This window comes from Lutra lutra, chromosome 2 (assembly GCF_902655055.1).
Source record: "Lutra lutra chromosome 2, mLutLut1.2, whole genome shotgun sequence".
In the NCBI taxonomy this organism is placed as follows: domain Eukaryota; kingdom Metazoa; phylum Chordata; class Mammalia; order Carnivora; family Mustelidae; genus Lutra; species Lutra lutra.
Window position 1 is genome coordinate 15,630,467 of NC_062279.1, and position 26,116 is coordinate 15,656,582.

The 26,116-nt window shown below is 41.8% G+C and overlaps 1 protein-coding gene across 2 annotated transcripts in view; it reads right to left on the reverse strand.

Annotated features, from left to right (window-relative positions):
- CENPU (centromere protein U) overlaps nt 1-26,116 on the reverse strand; it is a 35,082-nt gene that overhangs the window by 6,086 nt on the left and 2,880 nt on the right. For both annotated transcript variants that reach the window (XM_047714867.1, XM_047714857.1), the window contains exons 2-8: nt 25,958-26,006; nt 24,124-24,241; nt 20,553-20,658; nt 17,143-17,203; nt 16,447-16,674; nt 10,353-10,416; nt 8,976-9,084 (exon numbers count right to left, since the gene is read on the reverse strand). In XM_047714867.1, the coding sequence (XP_047570823.1) occupies nt 8,976-9,084; nt 10,353-10,416; nt 16,447-16,674; nt 17,143-17,203; nt 20,553-20,658; nt 24,124-24,241; nt 25,958-26,006 (735 nt within the window). The remainder of the gene's footprint in view (nt 1-8,975; nt 9,085-10,352; nt 10,417-16,446; nt 16,675-17,142; nt 17,204-20,552; nt 20,659-24,123; nt 24,242-25,957; nt 26,007-26,116) is intronic.

Sequence of the window (26,116 nt, forward strand, 5' to 3'; positions counted from 1 at the left end):
CCGTAGGGTACAAGAAAGGGTCCTTTGAATCGAAAGTAATAAATATTCTGTATAAATGACAGGTAATTAGAAAATGGTTTCCCTCTTGGGGGAGATCCATGAGAAAGAAAAGATACTCAGGAGAAGGGGGCTAAGCGAAGCATGACACAAGAGAAGGCCTGTACGTAAGAATACAGATCTTGGGGCGCCTGGGTGGCTCAGTGGGTTAAGCCGCTGCCTTCGGCTCAGGTCATGATCCCAGGTCCTGGGTTCGAGCCCCACATCGGGCTTACTGCTCAGCGGGGAGCCTGCTTCCTCCTCTCTCTCTGCCTACTTGTGATTTCTCTCTGTCAAATAAATAAATAAAATCTTTAAAAAAAAAAAAAAAAAGAATACAGATCTTTGGAAAAGGTCTCATTAAAAAAGAGTGTTAGAAGTGTATGTCTAGTGACAGCAGCAAGATAGTGGAATAGAAAGCCCCAGGCCAGATTCCCCACACAGGGATACCAATTTAACAACTATACACAGCCCAAAAGGCCTTGTGAGAATCCCAGAAACCAATCAAGTTGCAGGCAAGTTCAAAGTCAGGAACAATCCTACTGAAACAGGTAAGAAAAGTGGCTTCATATCAACTTGGACAGCCCACCTCCCAAGCCAGCACAACTTGGTTCGATTGAGAAGCTCTGTGCATGGTAAAGAAAAGAATGGAATGTAGGTCCAAGGTTCTGGCTTTTCAGGGGGCTGCCCAAGGGCCTCCCTTCCATCATTTCCAATCCAGAATGCTAACGGAAGCAGCATACTTGGGAATGCCTGGCTGCCATGGAGAAGAGAGCTCAGCGGCTGCTGTAGTAAGAGAAGCAGCAATGCCACTCACAGGATAGCAGGACAAATGGCCCAGCTCACACCTTCTCCCTTGGCAGGGAAAGAGAAGAGAAGAAGGTTATCCAACATTTGGAATGGTTTCTGTGTCACCTGTAGTAGAGCAGCGGTGGGAACTGAAATAGTTTGGATGCCTCTGGCCGGAGAAACCACAAAGGAGCTCAGCACCTTGCTGCAGCACGACAGAACCTACAGTACCATAGAGAGACACCAGAGGGAGCTCTAGTCTTCAGAGATTACAAATCCCTAAAAAAGAAGCAAACCTCTCTAGTTGGAAAATTGCATGCACAAGCCCAAAGAAGATACATCCCCAGAATGGATTAAGGGACCACCCAGGCTGACTGGCAAAGGCCTTCCCCTGTACAAATCCAGTATGTAAAGACTGGGAGGGGTGGCTGCTTTTTATATGTACAAAACACTGCAAAAAATAACAAGGCACTAGAAGAAACAAAACATAACCCAATCAAGTGGGGGGAAAATCCTGAGAAACAGACTTTAAATAAAGAAATGGAAACCTATGAATTAGCAAATTCATAACAAATACATAACATTCATAAGCAAATTCATAACAAAAATAGTAATCTTAATGAAGCTCAATGTGCTATAAGAAAACATATGAATAAAATACATCAGGAAAATGATGCATAAACAAAATGAGAATATCAACAAAGAAAACTTATAAAAAGAATCAAATTCTGGAGCTGAATAATACAATGACAATTGAAAAAGTCACTAGATGGGTTCACAGTAGATTTGATCAAGCAGAGGAAAGAAATGGCATTTGAAAACTATCAAGTCATTTGAAACTATCAAGGTGGAAGAACAAAAAGAAGGATGAAGTGGAGAATTTTTGAGATTTACGGGAACCATTCAATACACCATTATGTGTGTTACAAGTAACCCCGAAAAGGAGGAACAGAAAGGAGCAGAGAACATGTTTGAAGAAATGCTCCAAAATTCCCAAACTGAGGATGGAAATGGACACCCCAATTCAGAAAGCTCAAAAGACCTCAGCTAAGAGGAACCCAAAGAGGCCCACACTGACACACATGATATGCAAATTGTCAAAATTCAAAGGCAAAAATAGAATCCTGAAGGTAGCAAGAGAAAAGCAAATTGTCATGTACAAAGGAACTCCCATAACATTGTCAGTGGATTTCTCAGCAGAGACATTATAGGACAGAGGATGGGATGATGTGTACAAAGCACTGAAAGAAAAAAGTGCCATCCAAGAATACTATACCTGGCAGAATTATCCTACAGAAATCAAGGAGAAATAAAGACTTTCCCAGATAAGCAAAGGCTGGGTTCATCATCACTAGACCTGCCTTATAAGAATTACTAAAGGGAGTCCTTCAAGTTGAAAAAAAAAAGGACAAGAGACAATAACACAAAAGTATATGAAAATATAAAGGTCTCTGGTAAAGGTAAATATAGAGATGGATATAGACCCCATAAAACTGTGATAGTGATGCACAGATCACTTTTAATACTGATAGAGAATTTAAAAGATAAAAGCATAAAAAACTATGAAACTGTGTCTAAGGGTAAAACAACAAAAAGGTGAAATCTGTGCTATCAATAACAAAGTGTTATTTATCCCCATATAGCGAGGGAGGGAGACATAAAGAGCTTTTGTAGGTGACTGAGGTTATCATTTTGAAGCAGACTGCCATTACAATCATTTATGTCACCCCCAATGTAAGCACACCTATTTATACACAAAATCTACAGAAGCACAAAAGAACAGTGAATCAAGACATGTCACTACCAAAAAAAAAAAAAAAACCCACAAAGGAAGGTGAGGAGAGAGGAAAAGAAGAACCAAACAACTATAAGACTTAGAGAAAACAATAGAATTCAGTAGTAAGTCTGTCGTTATCAGGAATTCCCCAAAAGAAATCAAGTGGCTGACTAGATTTAAAAAAGAAAAAAAAAAAAAGATCCAACTGCATGTTGTCTACAAGAGACTCACTTTTTAGTTAGGTAAGGAAATACACAGGCTAAAGGCAAAAAAGATACTCCATCAAATGGTAACCAAAAGACAGCAGTGGTGACCATATTTACATTGGACAAAATAGACAAAGTCAAAAATAGTCACAAAAGAAGAATATTATGTAATGAAAAAAGGGTCAGTTCACCAGGAAAATATAGAATATAAAATATATGTGTACCCAACACTGGAACAATTCAACAATTCTGAATTAACAGAACTGAAGGGGGAAAAAGGCAGTAACACAGGAATAGTACGTGATTTCAATACTTCACTTTCAACAATACATCAAGCAGATGGAAGATCAACAAACAGGAGATTTGAACAAAACTATAAACCAAATGGATCTAAATCACCTACATAGAACATTCCATCCAATAACGGAATCCACATTCTTCTGACATGCACACAGAACATTCTCCAAGACAGATCACATGTTAGGTGACAAAATAAGTCTTAACCAATTTAATTCAACTGAAATCATACTGAGTGTCTTATGGGACCACAGTGGAACAAAACCAGAAATCAACAGCAAAAGGAAACCCAGAAAACTCACAAATATGTGGAAATTAAACAATACATTCTTGAACTACCAATTGTTCAAACAGTAACAAGGTAAATTAGAAAATATCTTGGAACAAATGAGAACAAAAACAATGCACCAACACTTACTGCACATACTGCAACAAAAGCAGTATGAAGAGGCTGATACCAATAAACACCTACATTAAAAAGAAGAAATACTTCAAATCAACAACCTAACTTTACACCTCAAGGAACTAGAAAAAGATCAAAGTTAGCACTAGCATAATGAAGAACAGTAAAAATTAGAGCAGAAATAAATAAAATGTAAAACAGGAAAAAGAATTAACCTAATAGTTTTTTGAAGAGATCAACAGATCGGACCAATCCTTAGACAGACTAAGAAAAAGACTCAGAAAATGAAAGAGCAGGCATTACAACTGATGCCACAGAAGTAAAAAGCCTCATAAGAGACTGCTGTGAACAATTACAAGCCCACAAATTGGGTAACCTTGAAGAAATGCAGAAATTCTAAGAACATAAAACCTGCTAAGATTGAATCAGGAAGAAATAAAAAATATGTTCAAACATGGCTGGTAAAGGAGACTGGATCACTAATCAAAAACCTCCTAAGACCCCCACACCAGGTGGCTTCACTAGAGAATTAATTCTACCAAATATCTGAAGAAGAATTAACAATCCCTCTCAAACTCTTACAAGAAATTTAAGTCGGGGAAGGAAACACTTCCAAACTTATTTTATGAGCCTGGCATTATCCTGATACCAAAATCAGACAAAGATACTAAAAGAAAAAATGAAAGACCAATATCCTTATTAATGCAAAACTCCCCAACAAAATACTTGTAAAGGGAATTCAACAACACATTTAAATGATTATACATCATGAAGTGGATTTCTGGAATGCAAGGATAGTTCAACATAAGAAATACAATCCAACATACAATAACAGAACAGAAGGACAAAAGCCATATGAGTATCTCAATTGATAGAGAAAAAACACCTGACAAAATCCAACACCCTTTCATAATAAAAACTCTCAACAAACTATGAATAGAAGGAAATTACATCAATATGAAGGCCATACATGAAAAGGCTATAGCTAACATCATACTCAGTGGTGAAAGTTAAAAGCTATTGCCTTCAGACCAGGAACAAAGTGGGGATGCCTCACTTCCCATTACTATTCAACACAGTACTGGGAATATTAGCCAAAGCAATTAGGTAAGAAAAAGAACTAAATGGTATCCAACTGGAAAAGAAGTAAAATTACCTCTGTCACAGAGGACATGATTTTATATGTAGAAAATCCTGAAGATCACATACACACACAAAAACTGTTAGAATAAACAAATTCAGCAAGATTGCAGATTACAAAAATGAACATACAGAAAACAGTTGCATTTCTATATACTAACAATGAACAATCCAAAAAGGTAATTAGGAAAACAATCCCATTTACAATAGCATCAAAAAGAACAAAATACTTAGAAATAAATTTAACCAAGGAGGTAAAATATTTATACACTGAAAACTATAAAAACATTGTTGAAAGAAATTGGGGATACAAATAAAAGGAAAAACATCCCATGTTCCTGGACTGGAAGCCTTAATACTATTAAAATGTTCATACTACCCAAAGCAATCTATAGATTCAATACAGTAACTACTAAATTTTCAATGGCTTTTTTGCAGAAACAGAAAATAAAAATTCTAAACTTCATATGGAATCTGAAAGGACACCAAATAGTCAAAACAATCTTGAGAAAGCAAACCAAGTACTTAACACTACTGAATTGTATACTTAAAAATGGTTAAGATGGTAAATTTTATGGTACATAAATGCACATTTAAATAAAAATAAATTTTAAAAGTAAAAATTCACAATTAAAAAGTTCATCAGCTCTACCTTTAAAAAAGGTATTTCTAATATAAATATGAAATCATGACTTTAAGATGGTAAAAACATAAAAAATTAGGAAAACTGGTTAGATCTTTCTGCATATGGCTTACAATGATGATAAATTTAGTAGACTATACCAACTGAAATGGTGGTGGTCTACATACGATAGTCAGACACAACTTTTTCAAATTCTAGTACCTTAAAAATCTGGTCACTTCCCTACAAATAACTAATTGAATCAGTTATAAAATAGCCTATGTTTGTACTGTCTGCATTTCATGGCCTATTTCCCTAATTATATATATACTGATAAATTGCTTACAATCTGTAAACTTAGCAAATTATTCAGGTGTGAGTTCCAGATATAGGGTATTAAAAACAGTACACCCTCAAATATTTAACTTGATTTTGAATAAAACTTTTCATGTGGTTGAGAATACTTTAGTTTAAGAAAATAAAACAAGACCAGTGATTCTACCAGAATCATGCACTATGACAAAAACACAAAGGTATGTGTATAAGACTGATGAATCATGGACCTGTACCCCTGAAACAAATAATACATTATATTTACTCAAGGGAAAAAAAAAAAAAAAAGTCCATGAAGTGCCTGGCTGGCTCAGTTGCTAGTGTATGCAACTCTTGATCTCAGGGTCATGAGTTCAAGTCCCACACTGGGCATGGAGCCTATTTTTTTTAAAAAAAAGGCTAACAAAAATACTATAGCTCTTCTAAATCATTTTGCACATCAAGAACACTATGCTAAAGGGCAAGATATTGCCATTTTGCTAAAATATCAGAAATCTATAAGTCTTTTCTTCCTTTGAAGAGATTTATGAGTGGAAAAAGAGTGACACAGTCAAGAGATGGTCTTTAGTAGGAGACCTGTACCAATTTTAACCGGACACTGGCTTTAGAGCATACAGTACCAAAGAGAACATACACTACGGAAGAATAAAACAGACAATTCCCACAAAGACGCTAAGTTAGCGTGACAGGCTAGCTCCTTTCCCCAAGACCAACCCCCGAAGAACCAAAGAGGGAAAACTCCCTCAAAATGGGGAAAGCTGTGAAAAACCCTGAGGTGAGAGGAAGAGGTATTTAGAACGGGTGAACCGGTAAGAGGGACAGGGACTGTGGCCCAAGACCAGAAGGGAGATGTCGAGGTTGGCCTCTGCTTCTTCCCCAGCATGATTCGCACAAGCTGTGCCAAAGAGCCGCAGCCAACGTCTGTCTCTGTCCCTGTGCCTTTGAGAGTAAAACTCGGGCTGTGCCTACAGGGCCTGGAAAGCAACGTGGAGACTACCTCCTCCCCCTTCCCCTGCCAAACCCCCAGGGCTGTAGAGTGATAATCTAAGGATTATAGCAGCTTCTAACACTACTTATAGCTGGAGGGCCAAGCTTAAGCCTGGACCTGACAGGTTACCAGGTGGGGTAAGTGAGGCTTTCCTCCCTAGGCCTTAGCCAGCCCCCTCCCTGGCACTCCTGGGAATGGACAGGAATCACGGCTTGATCTTCCCTTATATACACCGTCTGTGTGACAGAAAAGCTGACAGACGGAGGGACATAAGCTCACCGGCTAGAGTAACAGAGGAACACAGTTATATTAAAGAGAAAACAAATTATTAGATCAGAAATTCTAAGAGCAGCAGGTATTTCAAAGTAGATGACCCAGTATTTTGAAATTAGCCTAATAAATATTCTACAGATGATAGTAGCAACATATAACATGACATAAAGGGAACCAAATAGAAATGTTAGACAGAAAGTCATATGGCTACATTACAGGACTGGGTAGATGGGATAAATGGCATTTTGGAAATACCAGAGAAATAGCAAGTTAGCAAAGTTCTTGTTTCTAGACTGAGGAAATCTCGAAAAACAAAGCAGAGGACAAGGATATAGCATTAGAGAGAACAAAAATTATTTTTAATTTTGGAGTAAAAAAGAACCACCTTAGACTGGAAAAGTGAGACACAACAGAGTGAAATTAAAGAATATCATACACAAAATATTCTAAAAGCTTAGAAATAGCAGATCACATACAAACAAGACTGACAGACACCAAATTTTCCAAATCAACACTAGATGCAAAAGAAGACAAAGGAATAGTGACTTGAAAGTATTTAAGGAAATGATTTGGAACCTAGAATACTATATTCAGCTAAACTGTCCTTCAAATTCAATGTCATGACCAAAATAATCCAAAGGGTTTAGAAATTTTACAGCACAAAGAGCCATACTCAAAAGTGTTGGGATAAACACTTAAATAAGAAAAGAGATATTACCAAAGGTTGTCATAAGAAATGTATGAAATAAAGGTGAGAAAATAAATACCTTAATAAGGTTTGCTGCTGTCTTAAAAAAAGAGAAGAGAAAACAATGTATCTTACCCCAGAATTAAAAATCTCTGGGGTAGGGGAATGGGAGAGGTGACCAAGAGTTAAGAGAGCTTGCCAGAGTTCTAATCTTACTAGTGGAGAGTTACAAATTCTATTTTTTTTAAAAAGTTATAACTAAAAACATCAAAGGAGAACCAAAAAAACTAAAGTAAAAACAATATATCAACACATTCTTCCAAATATATTGATAATTATATGTAAATGGATTGAAGTCAAGAAAGATGGACACATTGGATTTAAACTTTACTAATTTTTTTTAAGAGTCATTTGAGAGAGAGTGCACGCAAGTGCACGTGTGAAAGAGAGGAGCAGCAGTGGGGAAGGGGCAGAGGGAGAGAAGAAGCAGGTTCCCCACTGAGCAGGTAGCCCAATGACCCTGAGATCATGACCTGAGCCAAAAGCAGACGCTTAACTGACTGAGCCACCCAGATACCCCTAAACTTTACTATTTCTTTTTTTTTTTTTAAGATTTTATTTATTTATTTGACAGAGAGAAATCACAAGCAGGCAGAGAGGCAGGCAGAGAGAGAGGAGGAAGCAGGCTCCCTGCTGAGCAGAAAGCCCGATGTGGGGCTCGAACCCAGGACCTGGGATCATGACCTGAGCCGAAGGCAGCGGCCCAACCCACTGAGCCACCCAGGCGCCCCTAAACTTTACTATTTATTAAAAAAAGTTTTAAGGTCAGAAAAAGGCTGGAAATAAAAGGAAGTAAAAAGAATGTAAGTTCTAGAAATCTTAGCAAAAGAAATCTAGTGACACAATACTGGTATCAGATAAAACAGATTTTAAGACCAAAAAAAGCATTTTTAGGAATGGAGAGGGTACTACCGAAGGATAAAATGTTCAGACTACAAGACAGAGCAATTTTAAACGTGATGTCCTAACAGAATAGTCTCTAAATATATTCAGCATAAACTGATAAAAGAATCAGGAAAAACAATACCGATTCGACATAGATCCAATAATTAGATTCCCCACAGATTATGTGCTAGGCCATAAAGAAAGCCTCAAAATTACAAAAAAATATCACCAGTCTCTCAAATTTGATCACGACATGTTTTAAGACACAAGGTTAATATAAAAATATAAATTAAGAAGTCACATATTTGGACATACCAAAACATACTACTAAATAATTCACAGGAGTAAAGAAAAAATTATAATGGAAATGTAAAAATTCATCAACTAGGTGATGAAAACACATCAGAAGCCATGGGATGAGCTAAGTGATGCTTCAAGGAACGTTCACTGGGCACGTATATCACATCGGAAGACTTACTCATACTCCAGGATGGTCTTCTCAAAGGCAGACAAAACGACATCTAACTCCGAGATGTCACTGGCTTTCTTTCCTTTCAGACACCAAATAGGTTCAGAGTCGGAACGATCTGGAATATTAAGAGAAGTCCATTTAACATACTGAACATATTTTGGCTCTAGAAAGCCTACAACAAGAGCTGTCCCACCAAATTGCCAAAAAGAGCTATGGTTGGAGAGGCATGTGGGAGGAGCCGACTCACTTCCTAAGCCAGTGCAAGCTCAAATATCGCCTCTCCGAGGTCACTCACTGCCCTCTCCTTGGTTCTCCCATTTCTACCAAAAGAGCCTAACGCACTGCTGACTCGGAACTCCCTGCTCTACCTTTACTTGGTCCGCTGCCACCCAACACCACTGGCCACAGAGCTCTTCTTTGTTAATTACAGTTTCGTAATTTTAATCTATCTAAATAGATCACTTCTGGAACACACAGATTCCTCGGTGCGCTGATCTGGTTTTAGTAATGGGGGCGAGAGGTCAAGCACCCAGTAAAATTGGGTTGTACGATACTTAACGATAAGATATGATCCCATCTGGGATAAGAATAAGATCCCATCTGGGGTGGGCAGTTGAGGTGAAAGGATTGAAGAGTATACACCAAAGAGCAGGGGGGCTCTTTTTAGATGATGGGATTGTAGGTGATTTTATCTTCCTTTCTACACTTTCCAAATTTCCTAAACATATAGGACTTATCTTTTAAAAGAAATGAAGGAGAGAAAATGCTTTATTTTCCTCCCATTTTTCAATAAATTTTTACTTGTATCAATAAAAATGCAGGGGCGCCTGGGTGGCTCAGTGGTCATGATCTCAGGGTCCTGGGATCGAGCCCCACATCGGGCTCTCTGCTCAGCGGGGAGCCTGCTTCCTCCCCTCTCTCTGCCTGCCTCTCTGCCTACTTGTGATCTCTCTCTCTGTCAAATAAATAAAATCTTTAAAAAAAATAAAAAATAAAAAAAAATGCAGAACAATGCAGATGAATCTCAAAGAAGTTACATTACACCAAGTGAAAAAAAGGAAAAAAAAAGAACCTTGTTCAGAAGGGTGAAACCATGTTATGTGTTCAGCATGGTTTCAACACTGTGATGAAAAATTAAGGTGATAAAGCAGATGTAACAGTAAAATCTAACACTATAAATATATTGTAAGAGTCCTTCATCTTTGTTGTAGGTTGAAAATTTTCATGACAGATGTTGGAAAAAAATCAGTTACTACAAATACATATATTTTTAGCTTTTTAAAGTGCAATTTTATATACTTACAATTTATTACTTTAACAAAAACAAAGTTTTTAAAATAAAATTCTTGCATGCTTGATAAGGTATAAAACACTACTCTGCACCTGAGTCTCTGGCTTCACTTCTTGATTTCTTCCTTCTGCCACAAAACACCTTTTTCTGAGTTTTCTACCAAAAAAAAAAAAAAAAATGCAAAGATGTTTATTTAAGAAAAGTTTTCCTTCTCTTAAAGCACAGTATTATCAAACACTTAATTCTGGCTGTTACTCTCATTTAGTTCTAAATTATTTTTTTATTAACATATAATGTATTACTTGCCCCAGGGTACAGGTCTGTGAATCGTCAGGCTTACACATTTCACAGCACTCACCGTAGCACATACCCTCCCCAATGTCCATCACCCAGCCACCCCATCCCTCCCATGCAACCCCCCAGCAACCCTCCTCATTTAGTTCTAAATTATTATGTATACAATCTAATAGAGAGAGACACTGAAAAATTAAATGGTCTCAAAAAGTAAATAAAGCTTCCAGTTGGCTTTTAACTATGGTTGCCTTGCAGACGCCTGAGTGGCTCAGTTGGTTAGGCATCTGCCTTGGGCTCAGGTCATGATCCTGGGGTCCTGGGATCCAGTCCTGCATCAGGCTCCCTGCTCAGCGAGGAGTCTGCTTCTCCCTCTGCCTCCCCCCATCCTCTGGCTTGTACTCTCTCAAATAAATAAAAATTTTTAAAAAAATAAACTAAAAAGGCTTTTTAGGCAGCACTGTAATTCAACAGGATTGAGAAACACTACCCTCAGGGGTGCCTGGGTGGCTCAGTGGGTTAAAGCCTCTGCCTTCCGCTCAGGTCATGATCTCAGGGTCCTGGGATAGAGCCCCGCATCGGGCTCTCTGCTCAGCAGGGAGCCTGCTTCCTCCCCTCTCTCTCTGCCTACCTCTCTGCCTACTTGTGATCTCTCTCTCTGTCAATTAAATAAATAAAATCTTAAGAAAAAAAAAAAAAGAAAGAAAGAAACACTACCCTGAGTAAGGCCTACCCTAGACCCACCCTAACAAACCCTAAAACCAATCTCAGACCAGATTCACTAGCAAGACAGAGCCTGGAGGTTGTAAACAGAATTCAACAATGACCCCCCCAGGGATTTGTAGAACTCCCTCCCCTTGCGTGTGGGTGGCTGCTGTGAATAAGATGGGATGCCCGTTCTTCTCTATGGTGACCATAGAGAAGACCCCGCTGTAGCTGACTGGAGAGATTCTTTGGCTTTGAAGATGTTAGCTGCCATGTTAGGGCCACGAGACTAAGACCTAATGGTGACCCCCAGCTTCAACCAGAGAGAACACAAGGACCTCAGGTCTGCAAAGGCAACCAACTAAATTCTACCAACAATCTGAATGATCTGACGTGAGGACCAGGAGTCTCACATGAGATTTCTGTCCTACCCAGCACCTTGATTTCAGACTCATAGGACCCTGAGTGGAGGATCTGGCTAAAGTGGCCTGGACCTGTGACCTACAGAAATTGTGAGTCATAACTGTGTGTTGTTTTAAGTCACAAAGTTTGTGGTAATTTATCATGCAACAATTATAGCAGAGGTTGAGTCGCAGAGAGTTTGAGCTGCTTGGAAAATATGTTAGGCGTTCCACAAATTGACCCTAACAAAAGATAAAACCAAGCTCGTAGAAGTTAAAGATGATCAGCCAATAAACAGACTACCAATTAGAATAAAAAGTCAACATTCCTAAGACGACGACAGAATTGAGTCTCAACAACCTGTCAACAATATCCAATACACAATCCGAAAGTACTAAATTAAAAATGTTATACAAAAAATGTGACCCACAGTCAAAACAAAACAAATATACTCAAGAGAAATGAACACCAAGTCAGCCCAGAGCAAAGACATTAAAGCAGATGTCACAGATATGTCCCAAAGAAGTAAAAGGAAATGGTGGTCTAAATGACTACAAAAACCCAGGATACCTTAGCAGAGAAACTATATTTAGAAAACAAAACTAAATGGAAATTCTAGAACCAAAGAGCACAGAACTGAGGAGTCACTGGGTCGTGTTTCAGTTTCCCGTGGCTGCTATAGTTACCACAACTTGATGGCTTAAAACAGAAACAGAAATTCTCCAACAGTTCTGGGGGGCAGAAGTCTGAAATCAGTTTCAATGGGCCAAAATACAGGTGTTGGCAAGACATGGTTCCCTCCAGGGACTTAGGTCCCTAGGCGTACGGTGTGGGATCCCACAGCTCCCACACAGACACCGTTCTCTGTGGCTGGATGCCCCACTGTCGTTGCTGTGGTGGGCAGGGGGATGACACTAAGGCCGTCTCACTCAGCCATGACGCTCTTGCTTCGGTCTTTAAAGCATGTGTCTTGCAGAGCAGCCTATAGTTAGCCAGTCTCTGCCCTGTAGTTGGAATGTTTAGTTCACTTCCTTTTGATGTAACTGTTACTGTGATTGGGTTTAAGTCGGCCATATTGATCTTTGTCTTCCGTTTACCTATTTCATCCCACTCTTGCACACTCTCCAGAAGCCCATTTGCTTTTGATGTAATTTTAAGTATCATTAGGTTCAAGTCTATCATCCTCCTTACTGTTTTCCACTGGCCTTTTGTTTTTTTCCTTCTGTTGCTAATTTTGGATTAACTGAACATATTTTGGTTTTCCATTTTCCTTGCTCCATTGGCTTCTCAACTACGCCTCTGAATTTTTAAAGAATGGTTGCTTCTGGGTTAAAAATGTGCATCCTTCAGTTAACAAAGGCTACTTAGAATCAGTAGGTGAGCACGTCATGCATTCTGCTTCCTGAGAGTCAACTACTTCCCACCGCATGAATCTCATGACATGACTGCTTTCTTCCCTTTATCCATCACCCTCTGTGCTGCTCTGGTCACAGGTTTTACTTCTACATTCGTTGTAACCCAACCTTACAGTGTTGACATTTTTGCTTGAAACAACTGTTTCTTAAGGAAATTACGAGAAGAAAAAAAATACGTAGTTTTTGTTACCCACTCATTTTTTTAGAATTTATCTTCAAGTAGGCTCCGAGCCCAACATGGGCTTGAACTCACAATCCTGAGGTCAAGTCTCCTGCTCTGCCCACTGAGCCAGCAGGCACCCCCTCCAAACACCCCACTTTGTAATCCTTTGATTGATTTTTCTTTTCCAGTTGTCTTTTTCTCCTTCCTATAGATCTGCATTTCCTTCAGATACCTTTTTTCTTAGCCTAAAGAACATCCTGTAGCATCCTTTTAACAAAGATCGGCTGGCAACAAATTCTCTAAAATTTTATCTGAAAGTGTGTTTATTCACCTTTTTTTAAAGGATGTATTCACTGATGTAGAATTCTGGGGTGACTTTTTTCCCCCTCAGCTCTTTAAGTGGGTCCTTCTGTTGTTTTCTGGCTCTCTTGTTTCTGTGAGCTGGCTGTGAGACTTGCCATTGCCCCGGGTATTTATTCTGTCCCTTTTCTCCGGCTGCTGTCAAGGTTTTCTGCCTATCTTTGGTTTTTTTTTGGCATTTTAACTCTGATATGCTTATGTATGGCTTTATCTTGCTTAAGGGTTTACTGAGCTTCTTGGATCTGTAAGTTGGAAAATTCCAGTCATATTTTTCTTTAATTTTGCTACCCCATTCTGACTCTTCTTTAGGTACTCTTATTATATATATTTTAGATCCTTTGGTATTATCACAGTTTCCTGTGACTCTGATTTTTCCCCCCAAACTTTTTCTGATTTGCAAATTGGATAAAGTTTTATTGCTTTGTTTTCAGTTTCACTGACCAATTTGCCATTTCAAATGTGCAGAGAAGGGGGGTGGTTGCCTGGTGGCTCCACTGGTTAATTCTTGATTTTGGTTCAGGTCACAGTATCAGGGCTGTGAGATGCAGCCCCATATCAGGCTCCATGCTGGGCGTGGACCATGCTTGGGATTCTCTCTCTCCCTCTGCACCAGCCCCCATAAATAGAGAGAGAGAGAAGCAGGGGGAAAAGGGAAGGAAAGAGGGAGGAAGAAAGGGAGGGGAGAAGGAAGGAAGGAAGGAAAAGGATGGGAAAGGGGGGGGAGGGAGGGAAGAAGAAAAGAAGAAAGGGAGGGTTGGTCATTTAGTGAAGCCCATAAGCAGTGAATGGTGCCCCTTATGTCCGTGCCCGTGAGAGTCACCACAGGGTCCCTCTGAGAGGCAGACAGAGATGAGACACAAAGGAGAAGATGACGTGAAGACGGAAGGCAGATACTGTGGTGATGTGACCACAAGCTGACAAATGCCAGAGCCACCAAAACCGTAAGAAAGAGAAAACAGAACACGATGAAGTGACTGAGCCACCCAGGTGCCCTAAAGTCCTGGTTTTACTCACTGTGCTTTGACGATGTAAAAAGTTGGAATCAGGGGCGCCTGATCCCCACATCGGGCTCTCTGCTCAGCAGGGAGCCCGCTTCCTCCTCTCTCTCTGCCTGCCTCTCTGCCTACTTGTGATCTCTGTCAAATAAATAAATAAAATCTTTAAAAAAAAAAAAAAAAAAGTCGAAATCAGGGCGCCTGGGTGGCTCAGTCGTTAAGCCTCTGCATTCGGCTCAGGTCATGATCCCGGGGTCCTGGGATCCAGCTCTGCACCGGGCTCCCTGCTCAAGTAGGGAATCTGCTTCTCTCTCTCTCTCTCCCTCTTCCCCTCCGCATTGTTCATTCTCTGTCTCTCACATAAATAAGTAAATAAAATCTTTTTAAAAATTATTTTTTTTAAAAAGTAAGAATTAGATGAATTTGGGTAAAAAACACGTGGGAAATTCCCACACTATTTCTGTAACTTTTAAATCTAAAATTAAGAAAACAACAAAGCTACAAAATTCATGATGAAAACTCTGGAGAACTAAAGCGAATCCACAAAATTGGGGTATTAAAAACCACCTGGGTGGCTCAGGTGGTTAAGCATCTGCCTTTAGCTCAGGTCATGATCGCAGGGTCCGGCTCAGTAGCGAGCTTGCTCCCCCTCTTCCTCCATCCCTCCCCTGCTCATTCTCTCTCAAATAAAATCTTAAAAACAAACACCCTGCTTTGTAAAAAGGAGACTATTCCCCCACCATTAAAGGCCTATAAGGGGACATAATATCTGAACGTAGATCAGTCACCCTGACCTGAGAGCACATTCCCAGAATACCTCAAACAACTGCAAATTCAAGTTTATATGGGATGTTGACCAAGATAGACCAATCAGAGGCAGAACAACATGTATAATATGCTTCTATTTGTGTAGAAAGGGGAAACTGAAAGAAAATACATCCATATTTGTTTATACGGGCAGAAGGAAACTCTGGAAGAACACATAAGAACCTATATAGAATGTCACCTGCATCTATATTTCCTGGGTGAGGAAGACGGTAAGTGGACCATGATGCAGCAGGAACACATTAAACTTAACATTTTTTTTGAGGGGCGCCTGGGTGGCTCAGTGGGTTAAGCCTCTGCCTTCTGCTCAGGTCATGATCTCAGAGTCAAGGGATCGAGCCCCGCATCGGGCTCTCTGCTCAGCAGGGAGCCTGCTTCCCTTCCCCTCTCTCTGCCTACTTGTGATCTCTGTCAAATAAATAAATAAAATCTTTAAAAAAAAATTTTTTTTTGAACAGGAGGATGAATTATTCAAAACATTAAAGCAAATGAATAAAGGACATATTAAGAACTTGACCAAAAGATACTAAATGTCAAGAATTTAAAACAGAGTGATTATGACCCAGACATCTTATCTTAGCCACTTTTTTCCTAAGGAAATGATGGAGGGCGTATACTAAGATTTAGCTAGAAAGAAATTCATGAAAGCGCTTAAAATTTTTTTTGAATTGCAACCATTCATTAGCAAGAGATTAACTACGGCACACTCGTGAACGAAACGGCGAACGCTAAGACCACAGCCTAGAACACAGGTGCCGGGGCTGGTCACCCAGGGGTGAGGAAAGTGCAGGAAAGGCGCTAAGGAGCCTGGACCAAGGGGCAGGGTGGCTCCTTTCAGGAGACGGGATTGTAGGTGATTTTATCTTCCTTCCCACATCTTCTGAATGTTCTCAAATATTTTTTATAACAAAAACATAAAACTTATCTTTTTAAAGAAACAAAGGAAGAGAGAGGAAATGCTGTTTTCCTCCTAAACATTTTTCCGTCAACCCTCCTCTTCCCTCTAGGGCGATGGCAGACACGCTCTTACCGAATTATGTGGTTCTGTCTTGGGCTCTTTTTCAACAGCGGACTTGGCGCTAAGGGGTCTGATGTTTTTAGGAGTGACCGACTCAGCCGGTTTCTCTGGAAGCTCCGAGGATATATGGGGTGTATCTGGTTGTGTCCTTATTTTCTCTGCTGGTTGAACTTTCCTTCTTATATCCTCTTCTTCAGTGCTTTCAGAGTCATCGCTAATGGGCCTGACTCTCCTTCCTGGCTATGGCGAGAAAGCATTACTGGCTTAGAAAATACAAATGCTTTATCCTCCTTACTGCAATAGTGGACAGCCCTGGTCAAGTCCACATTGCTCATTCGCCACCTTCCAGCTCGAACATAATAGGAAGGTGGCAACGGGATTACCGGGTAGTTTGCTGGGGGCAGGGAGGGGTGCGGACGACCCAGACCCAAGAGTCCAAATAAACACTCCCCACAATTCACACAACCTTTGTGGATCGTGATCTAAACAGATGACATGAACACTATGAAAATCAACTAGGGACAGAGACATTCGAGCCCTCTATAAATAAAAGCACCTAAGATATGAAAATATATTCCCTTTTTACAGTAAAAGTATCTTCTGAAATGTAACATTCTGTATGTAAAATGTGGTTATAGCACATTTTCTCTGTTGGCGTCCCATCGAAATAGGAAATCTGCTGCAAGATAAGAGAACGCTCCTACATACCTTTTTTGCCCTCATCTCTGTAGACAAGTTTTCACCTCCTTCAATTTCGTAAGTATCTGACCTGTACCAAAGAACAAAACATCAGTAGTATCTTATGTATTTTTTTTTTCACATGTCTTGTAGAAGTTGCTCGTCCAATATTAAAACAAGCTCAGTTCCATGAGGAGATTGTCCTGGGCAGGTCTGCCACCTTCGGGGTTTATGGATCATCTCCCACACCATCCCACGCCCAGGCCCCCTCAGTTTATTCTTGGTGGGCAAGTAAGTGCCATTACTGCACCACCTTGTGGTCATGCCCCAGAACTGCACTTTCCCCGTGTTCCCACTCCCGGGGAACTGTATGGGCCATCATCTGATGAACTGAAAGCTAAGTCCACAGACACCAGGCCCATCATAGGGGATATAAAAGGGAAGACCTTCTTTTTCCCTTTGAAAAGGAAAACAAAACAAAACAAAACCCTAAATTTCCAAAGAGAGATGAGAGTTCATTTTGTCACTCAACTCAACATTCATTTAATGCCAACTTCCACGCCATGCAGACAGAACATGGGGGGCCTCCTGGAGCCAGCAGGCATACCAGGGAGAGAAGACTGGCAGTTCAGAAAGATGGCACTGGAAGCTGTGGGGCGGGTGGGCTGGAGGGGAGAGAGCAGTTCTGGAGACAAGGGACAGCAGGCAGGGGACGCTGGTGAGAGGAGCTGAGTGCCTAGGCCATGGCTGGGGTATGGAGAGCACAAATAAGACTGGTCAGAGAACAGAGGCTGTCGGGAATGACTCTCAGGTGACAGCAGGACCATTAATCTAGAGAATATCAAAGGATCTTGCTGACACTGGGTGAGAGAGGAAAGGACTGAGCTTGGCTTTGCCTTTGTTGAATCCGAGGTGCCCGTGGGCATCTAGGGACATATGGCCAATCTGCAGGACATGGCAGGCCCCAGAGAAAGGCTGGGCAAGACAGACAGACAGACAAGGAGCGCAGTGGCATCTGGGTTTTAGCTAAAACCAGGAGAGTAACACTGCAGGCAGTGGAGAGGAGAGAGCAGAGAACAGCCTCACCTGTGCACACGAAGAGGTGAGGGAGAAGGAGATCAAGGAACAAAGACCCAAACGTCCCTGGTGAGGATCTGGGGCCTAGAGGTTGATGCCTCCATGAGTCCTGCTAAACTCCACTCTCTCCCCAGTGCGTCTCTGATGGCCTGACTCCCCTTCGTGTCCACATAAATGAATGAAAGACCTAACTGTGAGACCTGAAACCATAGAAAGCCTAGAGGAGAACACAGGCGGTAACCTCTTCGACATCGGCAGTAGCAACTTCTTACTAGCTACTTCTCCTGAGGCGAGGGAAACAAAAGCAAAAAAAACTACTGGCACTTCACCAAGACAAAAAGCTCCTGCACAGCGAAGGAAATAATCAACCATACTAAAAGACAACCTACTGAATGGGAGAAGATATTTGCAAATGATAAAGGTTAGTATCCTAAGTACGTAAGGAACCTGCAAGGCGCGCCTGGGTGGCTCAGTGGGTTAAGCTTCTGCCTTTGGCTCAGGTCATGATCCCGGGGTCCTGGGATGGAGCCCCGAATCGGGCTCTCTGCTCAGTGGGGAACTTGCTTTCCCCTCCCTCTGCCTGCCTCTCTGCCTACTTGTGATCTCTGTCTGTCAAATAAATAAATAAAATCACTCACCATCAGGGACATGCAAATCAAAACTCAGTGAGCTATCACCTTACACCTAGGGTCAGAACAGCTAAAATCGAGGCTGTAAGAAACAACAGGTGTTGGGGCACCTGGGTGGCTCAGTGGGTTAGGCCTCTGCCTTTGGCTCAGGTCACGGTCTCAGGGTCCTGGGATCGAGCCCCATGTTGGGCTCTCTGCTTAGCAAGGAGCCTGCTTCCCCCTCTCCCTCTACCTGCCTGTCAAATATTTGTGATCTCTCTCTCTGTCAAATAAATAAAATCTTAAAAAAAAAAAAACAAAAAAAAAAAAACAAAAAAACAGGTGTTGGCGAGGCTGTGGAGAAAGGGCCTTGTGCCCCGTTGGTGGGAATACAGATGCAGCCACTGTGCAGAACAGTATGGAGATTCCCCCCAAAATTAAACAGCAAACTGCACTACTGGGTGTTGACCCCCAAAATACAAAAACACTGATTCAAAGGGATACATGCATCCTGATGCTTATAGCAGCGTTATTTACAATAGCTAAACTGTGGAAACAGCCCAAGGGGCCGTCGACTGGTGAATGGATCAAGTGGGATACACATACAGTGTATGTTACTCAGCCATCAGAAAACCAAAACCTTGCCATTTGCAATGACGTGGATGGAGCTGGAGAGTATGGTGCTGAGTGAAGTCAGTCAGAGAAAGACAAACGCCATCTGATTTCACCCACGTGCGGAATTTAAGAAACAAAGGAGCGAAGGGGAAAAAAAAAAAAAAAAAGAGTGGGAGGCAAACCAAGAAACAGACTCTTAACTACAGAGAACAAACTGACGGTGACCAGAGGGGAGCAGGGTGCCAGGATGGGTGAAATGGGTGATGGGATTAGCAGTGCCCCACCTGTGAGGAGAACTTGGTGACTGGAACTAAAATAAAAACTTAAAAAAATAAAAAATAAAAAGTAAAAAAGGCTTCCCCCTCCCTCCTTGTTTTACCTCAAAGCTAAAACCCCCTTCACAAGCATGTTCTGTAGGATAGTCCAGTGTCCATTATAATTACTTTGGGGCTCTTTAGATTAAATCCGACTTTTAGGAGTGCCTGGGTGGCTCAGTGGGTTAAGCCGCTGCCTTCGTCTCGGGTCATGATCCCAGGGTCCTGGGATCAAGCCCCGCATCAGGCTCTCTGCTCAGCAGGAAGCCTGCTTCCTCCTCTCTCTGCCTTCCTCTCTGCCTACTTGTGATCTTTCCCTCTGTTGAATAAATAAAATCTTTAGAAAAAAATTAAAAAAAAAAAAATTTTTGACTTTTAAAATTGAGGTATCATTGACATATTAGCTTCATGTGTACAACACGATGCTTTGCTACTTGTACACACAGCAAAATGTTCTCCTCAGTTAACTCTAGTTAACATCTGTCACCACAGAGAGCTACAAAATTTGTTTTTCTTGTGACGAGAACTGCTAAGATCTACTCTCCCGGCAACTTTCCAATGTACAAGGTATTAGCTGTAGTCCCCCTGCTGTAACTACATCCCCAGGCCTGTTTCCTGTGACCGGAAATACGTGCCTACAGTTAGTTACTACAAGTCACGTTAATTTCTGAGAACAAGTTTTTGTGCACCGGTTCTCTGGAGGAAAAACCCAACTTGGCTCCAGAGATCTTCGAAAAGCTGTAGTCATGTAAGCGCCTGTCTCAGAGAGCTTCTCAGGGAGATCCCACTGACCACGGCTCCACGAGCACTCGAAACAGAATCGTACCTTTTCTCTGCCTCTTTTCCTTGAGGAGTCGAGGGCACGGAGGACCCGCAGTGCTTGGAGAATTCGTCTTCATCAGCATATATGGCGGTGCTGTGTAGAGGAGGGTCTACAAGAGATTTTTTTTTTTAAAGCACAACTTTAAAAGTCTGGCAGCTTGAGCAGCGTTTCTCATTGTTCCGAACCTCAGTGTGAACCGTTCCCACCGCACAGGCGACTGACGCCACAAAGGTCTTTGAGCTCGCACCTCAACGCTAAGCAATTTAAACCGTTTCATTAGTAAACACGTGGACGTTTATCAGTGTTCACCTGTGTTACTGTATTGACACGCTCTGTGGGAGTTTCTCAATGAGCTGAAAGAAATGTGAGTGGGAAGCCTGGTGTCCTCTGTCCTCACTGGGAGGAGCGTCAGGGCTCTACGTGAGACCCCACGCTGGAAAGGCACAGAAAATGGCTCAGAGTAAAGGAGGACACTCTTCCCTCCTCAGGCAGGGGGAGCTTGGGGGAGGGAGGGAGGCGGCCAGGGGTAGCTGCAGGGTGCCCGGTAAGAGCCAAGCGACCACTGCTTCATGCTCAAATCTTAGCTCGCGGTGTAGACTTTAGACAGGTGTCCCACCAAACAGCTGCTTAAGCGAGGAACACTATCAATGCATGATTTTAAAGGTAGGGATAGGCTCTGTGCTGCCCTCAGCCAGACAAAGGGATTTGCTGATGCTGCAAATAACAAAGAATAAAAAATAAACCAATCCTGAATCTCCATATGCAGCCACTCATCCATGCTGGACTCTCACATACAGAGAAAGAGAACCCAATTTTAATAAGATAAATAATCCAGCTTAAAAATGGATAAATGGGGGCGCCTGGGTAGCTCAGTGGGTTAAGCCTCTGCCTTCGGCTCAGGTCATGATCCCAGAGTCCTGGGATCAAGCCCCACATCAGGCTCTCTGCTCGGCAGGGAGCCTGCTTCCCTCTCTCTCTCTCTCTGCCTGCCTCTCTGTCTACTTGTGATCTCTGTCAAATAAATAAATAAAATCTTAAAAATAAAACAAAAATAAAAATGGATAAATGATCTGAAGAGACAGCTCTTAAAAGAGACACACCAATGGCCAACAAGCACGTAAAAGGGTGTTCAAGATCATTAGCCACTGGGGAGACACAATTCAAAACCACCGCGAGGGGACCCTTTCACACCCACCGTCAAAACAAAACCCAAGTGAGGCCGCGGGGAAACCGGGACCCTGGTGGACTGCTGCGTTAGTGTAATGTGGATGCTGCAGCCTCCGTGAAGATGGCAGAGCGAGGCCTCAAAAAAAGTGACCACAGGATCCGGCAACCCTACTTCTGCGTCTACACTCCAAAGAAGTGAAAGCAGGGACTCTAACAGAGGTTTGATTCACAGTCATCACAACATAAAAGTGACCCCAGTGTCCACAGACAGCCGAATGGCGGTACTCAGAGGATGGAACAGGATTCGGTTTTCAAAAGGAAATTCAAGGGGCGCCTGGGTGGCTCAATGGGTTAAGCCTCTGCCTTCGGCCCAGGTCATGATCCCAGGGTCCTGGGATCGAGCCCCACATTGGGCTCGCTGCTCGGCAGGAAGCCTGCTTCCTCCTCTCTCTCTGCCTGACTCTCTGCCTGCTTGTGATCTCTGTCAAATAAATAAGTAAAATCTTTAAAAAATATATTTAAAAAAAAAAATTCAGACTCATGCTACAACACAGGTGGGCCTTGAAGACATACTGTTAAATGGAGGGGGGAAAAAAAGGAATGAAAGGGAAAATACTGTAGAAATCCTCTCATAGGAAGTATCTAGAGTAGTCAAATTTCTAGAAACGACAAGCTGGGCTGGGAGGCGTCGCCAGTCAGGAGCTGCTGGTCCAGCGGGCACGGACCCTCAGGGGGAAGTGGGAAGGTTCTGGAGGTGGACGGTGAGGACAGCGCTGATGCCACAGAACCATACTCTTAAAAATGGTGAAAACCGTCAGTTTTATGGTCTGTATAGGTTACCACAAAAACACAGTGAGACAGCACTGGACAGTCCTGGCCAGAATCGGAAAGTCGGGAGAAAGGGAAACACAGGCCCGTGCACAAGCTTGCGCATGAATGTTCACGGCAGGATAACTCGTGGCCCCACAGAGGAAACAAGCCAGGTGTACGGTGACGAATGGAGAACAAAGTGAGGAGTATTGAAGCAATGGATTATTGAACGAAAATGTTTTTAAAAGGAACAAAGTATTGATTCTTACTACAGGACATAGGGGCCCTGAAAATACTAGGCAGAATGAAGGAAGCCAGTCACAAATGAACAGGGTATGACCCTGTTTACAGGAGGAGGCACACCCACAGCCAGGAAGGAGGTGGAGGGTTGCCCGGGGCTGGGGGAAGGAGGGGTGGGGAGGGACTGTGAAAGGGTACAGTTTCCTGCTGAGGTGATTAAAGGTTCTGGAATACACAGGGGCAACAGTTGTATAATTCTGTAACTACACCAAGAATCCCACTGAATTGTACTTGAAAATGGGGAATTTGGGTAAGTGAATTACATCTCAATTTTAAAAATTCTGTGAGGGTGCCCCAGGGGGTTTAGTCAGTTAAGCATCTGGCTTGTGATTTTTTGCTCAGGTCAAGATCTCAGGGTGGTGAGATCAAGCTCCGTGCTGGGCTGGAGCCTGCTTAAGATTCGTTCTCTCCTTCTCCCTCTGCCCTTTCCCCACGTCCCCTTCTCTAAAAAATAATAAAAATGAAAAATAGAAAAATTATGTGATTTCTTTTGGATTCAGATATTTTACATTTCAATTTCCTTAATTAAAACACTTCAAGCCATAACAAAAGATGTATTCTGACAATGTTTATAAAACGTACACTATTCTTTTATTAACAAAAGAACAGACTAGAAGATATGAGAGACCAAATGAAAAATATGTCAGAGTACAGGTTTTCAAAATGCCCTAAAGATTTTTTCCAGCAACAATGTCTGATCACTGCTGATCTCAGTGTGGGGGCACCTGGCACTTTCTGCCATGTTTTGGCCTGTGGAGTGGCCACAGAGGGTACAGCCAGAAGCAATCCCAGCTGGACAACTCACATACTCCTGGTCAACCCAGTACAGCCCTGTTCTCCTCACACTCCAGGGAACACAGGCAAAGCTCTCCCCTCGCTCTCCTGAAGGAAACTTCTGCCTCGGTGTATCAAGGAAAAGGGAAAATTACCCCTCTTCTTCTCCCTAAATTTAGGCCCCTTACTGAATGACTCTGTTGGTGGTATGGAGTAAGAAGCACAGTTCACATTCTCCTCGTTACAGAATGCTATGATGGGTGTCCCGATAGAACTGGCTTGACGAATGCTACCAGAAGAGTTCCATCCTGATAAATGTTTAACAGAGTTCGTAGTCCCAACGTACCTAGAAGTGAGGAAAACTAACTCAAATTATCAAGTACTCCCCCCAACACTACAGTCATAGGCAGACAGCGGATTTTTATATCTGAAGATATTCCCATGTTTTTACCAGTAACTGGCTTAAAGGTTTGAGGATAAACTACTTCATAAAACTTTAGGATAAAAGACTTAAAATACTGACCAAAGATTTCATAAGGTTCTTCATCTTTCTCATTTTCACCCAGCCTGTCAATGCTGGAAATAACAGAATTATCGGGGAAATCAAACACATCAGTGGGCTTCTGCGTTGGGCCGGCTTTCTAAAAGTAGACAAAGCAAAGTCATTGAATGGGCTCTAACAGGACCATTTCGAGCTGATTTATCTAGCGAGGATAATTCTGAATTATCCGAATGAAGTGATCCTTAACACCTGTTGCGGGGAGACACACAGACATCCTTTGACAAACCGGGGCAAGGGCTGGCAAACTTTTCTGTAAGGGACCAGCAGGTAAATATATTAGGCTCTGCACCTGTTGCAACTACTCAGCCCTGCTACTGCGGTCTGAAAGCAGACGGCAACAACACAGAATAAACAGGGTTGTGTTGCAGTAACTTTATTTATGAATACGGAAATTTGAATTTCACGTCATTTTCCCCTATCATGAGATGTTCTTCTTCTGGTTTTATTTCAACCATTTAAAAATATAAAGATCATTCTCAGCTCACAGAGCTGTCCAAAAAACAGGGAGCAGGCAAGATTTGGCCCATGGGCCACAGTTTGCCAACTCTGGATCTCGGCAGAGCTCTGGGCCCCCGCTCCAGAAATATGCCCATATACCTGAGAGTTCACAAGGACCCACAGGGCTGGAAACTGCCAACCAAAGGAGAGAGACAAGGGTTTATGGTTCAATATACTAACAAGCCCCACAAAATTTGCTATCCCAAATCCTCATGAATGGATCAAAACATACAGAAAATGAGAAAAACTTCCATTTCAACTCTGGAAAATGTGGAAGGTGCCATTAACAGATGAGAAAGCATAAGAAAATTCTGGAAGATAGAAAGAAGATGGAATAAACTGACCAAACAACAACAACAACAACAAACACAACGTTCCCACTTACAGACCTTCCCTCCTCCCTGCAGCAAACTGGCCTCCGGCACACAGCTGTCACACAGCTGTCTTCGAGGGAAGACAGAGGTCAGACAAGAGCCACCCCCTGAAGGCTGGGGCGAGGGCAGCAGGTGGAGAGAGCTCAAAAGACAGGGGCACCTGGATGGCTCAATGGGTTAAAGCCTCTGCCTTCAGATCAGGTCATGATCTCAGGGTCCTGGGATCAAGCCCTGCATCAGGCTCTCTGCTCAGCGGGGAGCCTGCTTCCCCCTCTCTCTCTGCCTGCTTCTCTGGCTACTTGTGATCTCTCTCTCTCTCTCTGTGTCAAATAAATAAATAAAATCTTTAAAAAAAAAAAAAAAAAGACAGGAGAGCAGGGCAGAGAGCAGACAAGCCCCCAACTCCCTACACCCTGAAAGCAGCCACTCTCAATGTCGTTGATGTGGGTTTCCACTGCCAAGTAGATGAGCCATTGGAAAATAATATAAAATGAGCTTTGCAGAGTGCTGAAGAAACGTACCCACTTTTAACATAGATTTTAAGACCCTAAAGGGAAACTATAATATGAACTAAATCAACAGCATGAAATCACAAATAATTGTGGGAAACAAATGCAGAAGTGATTGAGTGAAAAAAGCAAAATACAGTTGAAAACATTTTTGTAAGATATTAATTATCCAGATTGGAAAAAAACAAAAACAAAAACAAAAAAAACAAGGCTCAGAAAAAAAGATTCAAAATGTTAACAGTGGTTATTTCTTCCAGTATACTGGTAAAGGTGGGAGGAAAAGGAATATGCTTTTTATCACAATAAAAATGAGTTTACCCAGTGAAATCTAGAAGATTCAAAGCTTCCCTCGAAACACATTATTTCGTATCATCTATTACAAGAGAATCACATTAAAATACGAAGATAACTTACATCTTTTGCAGAATGCGTTCTTCCTACAGTGTTCTTTGAAGATCTCACACTATTAAACAGCAAAAACACAAATAGGAAATATTTAAAATAACTGGGAAGCACCCTAACTTGCACTTTCTAAGCATTTTTTCTCCCCAAATTACATTTCTCGCTAGTTGC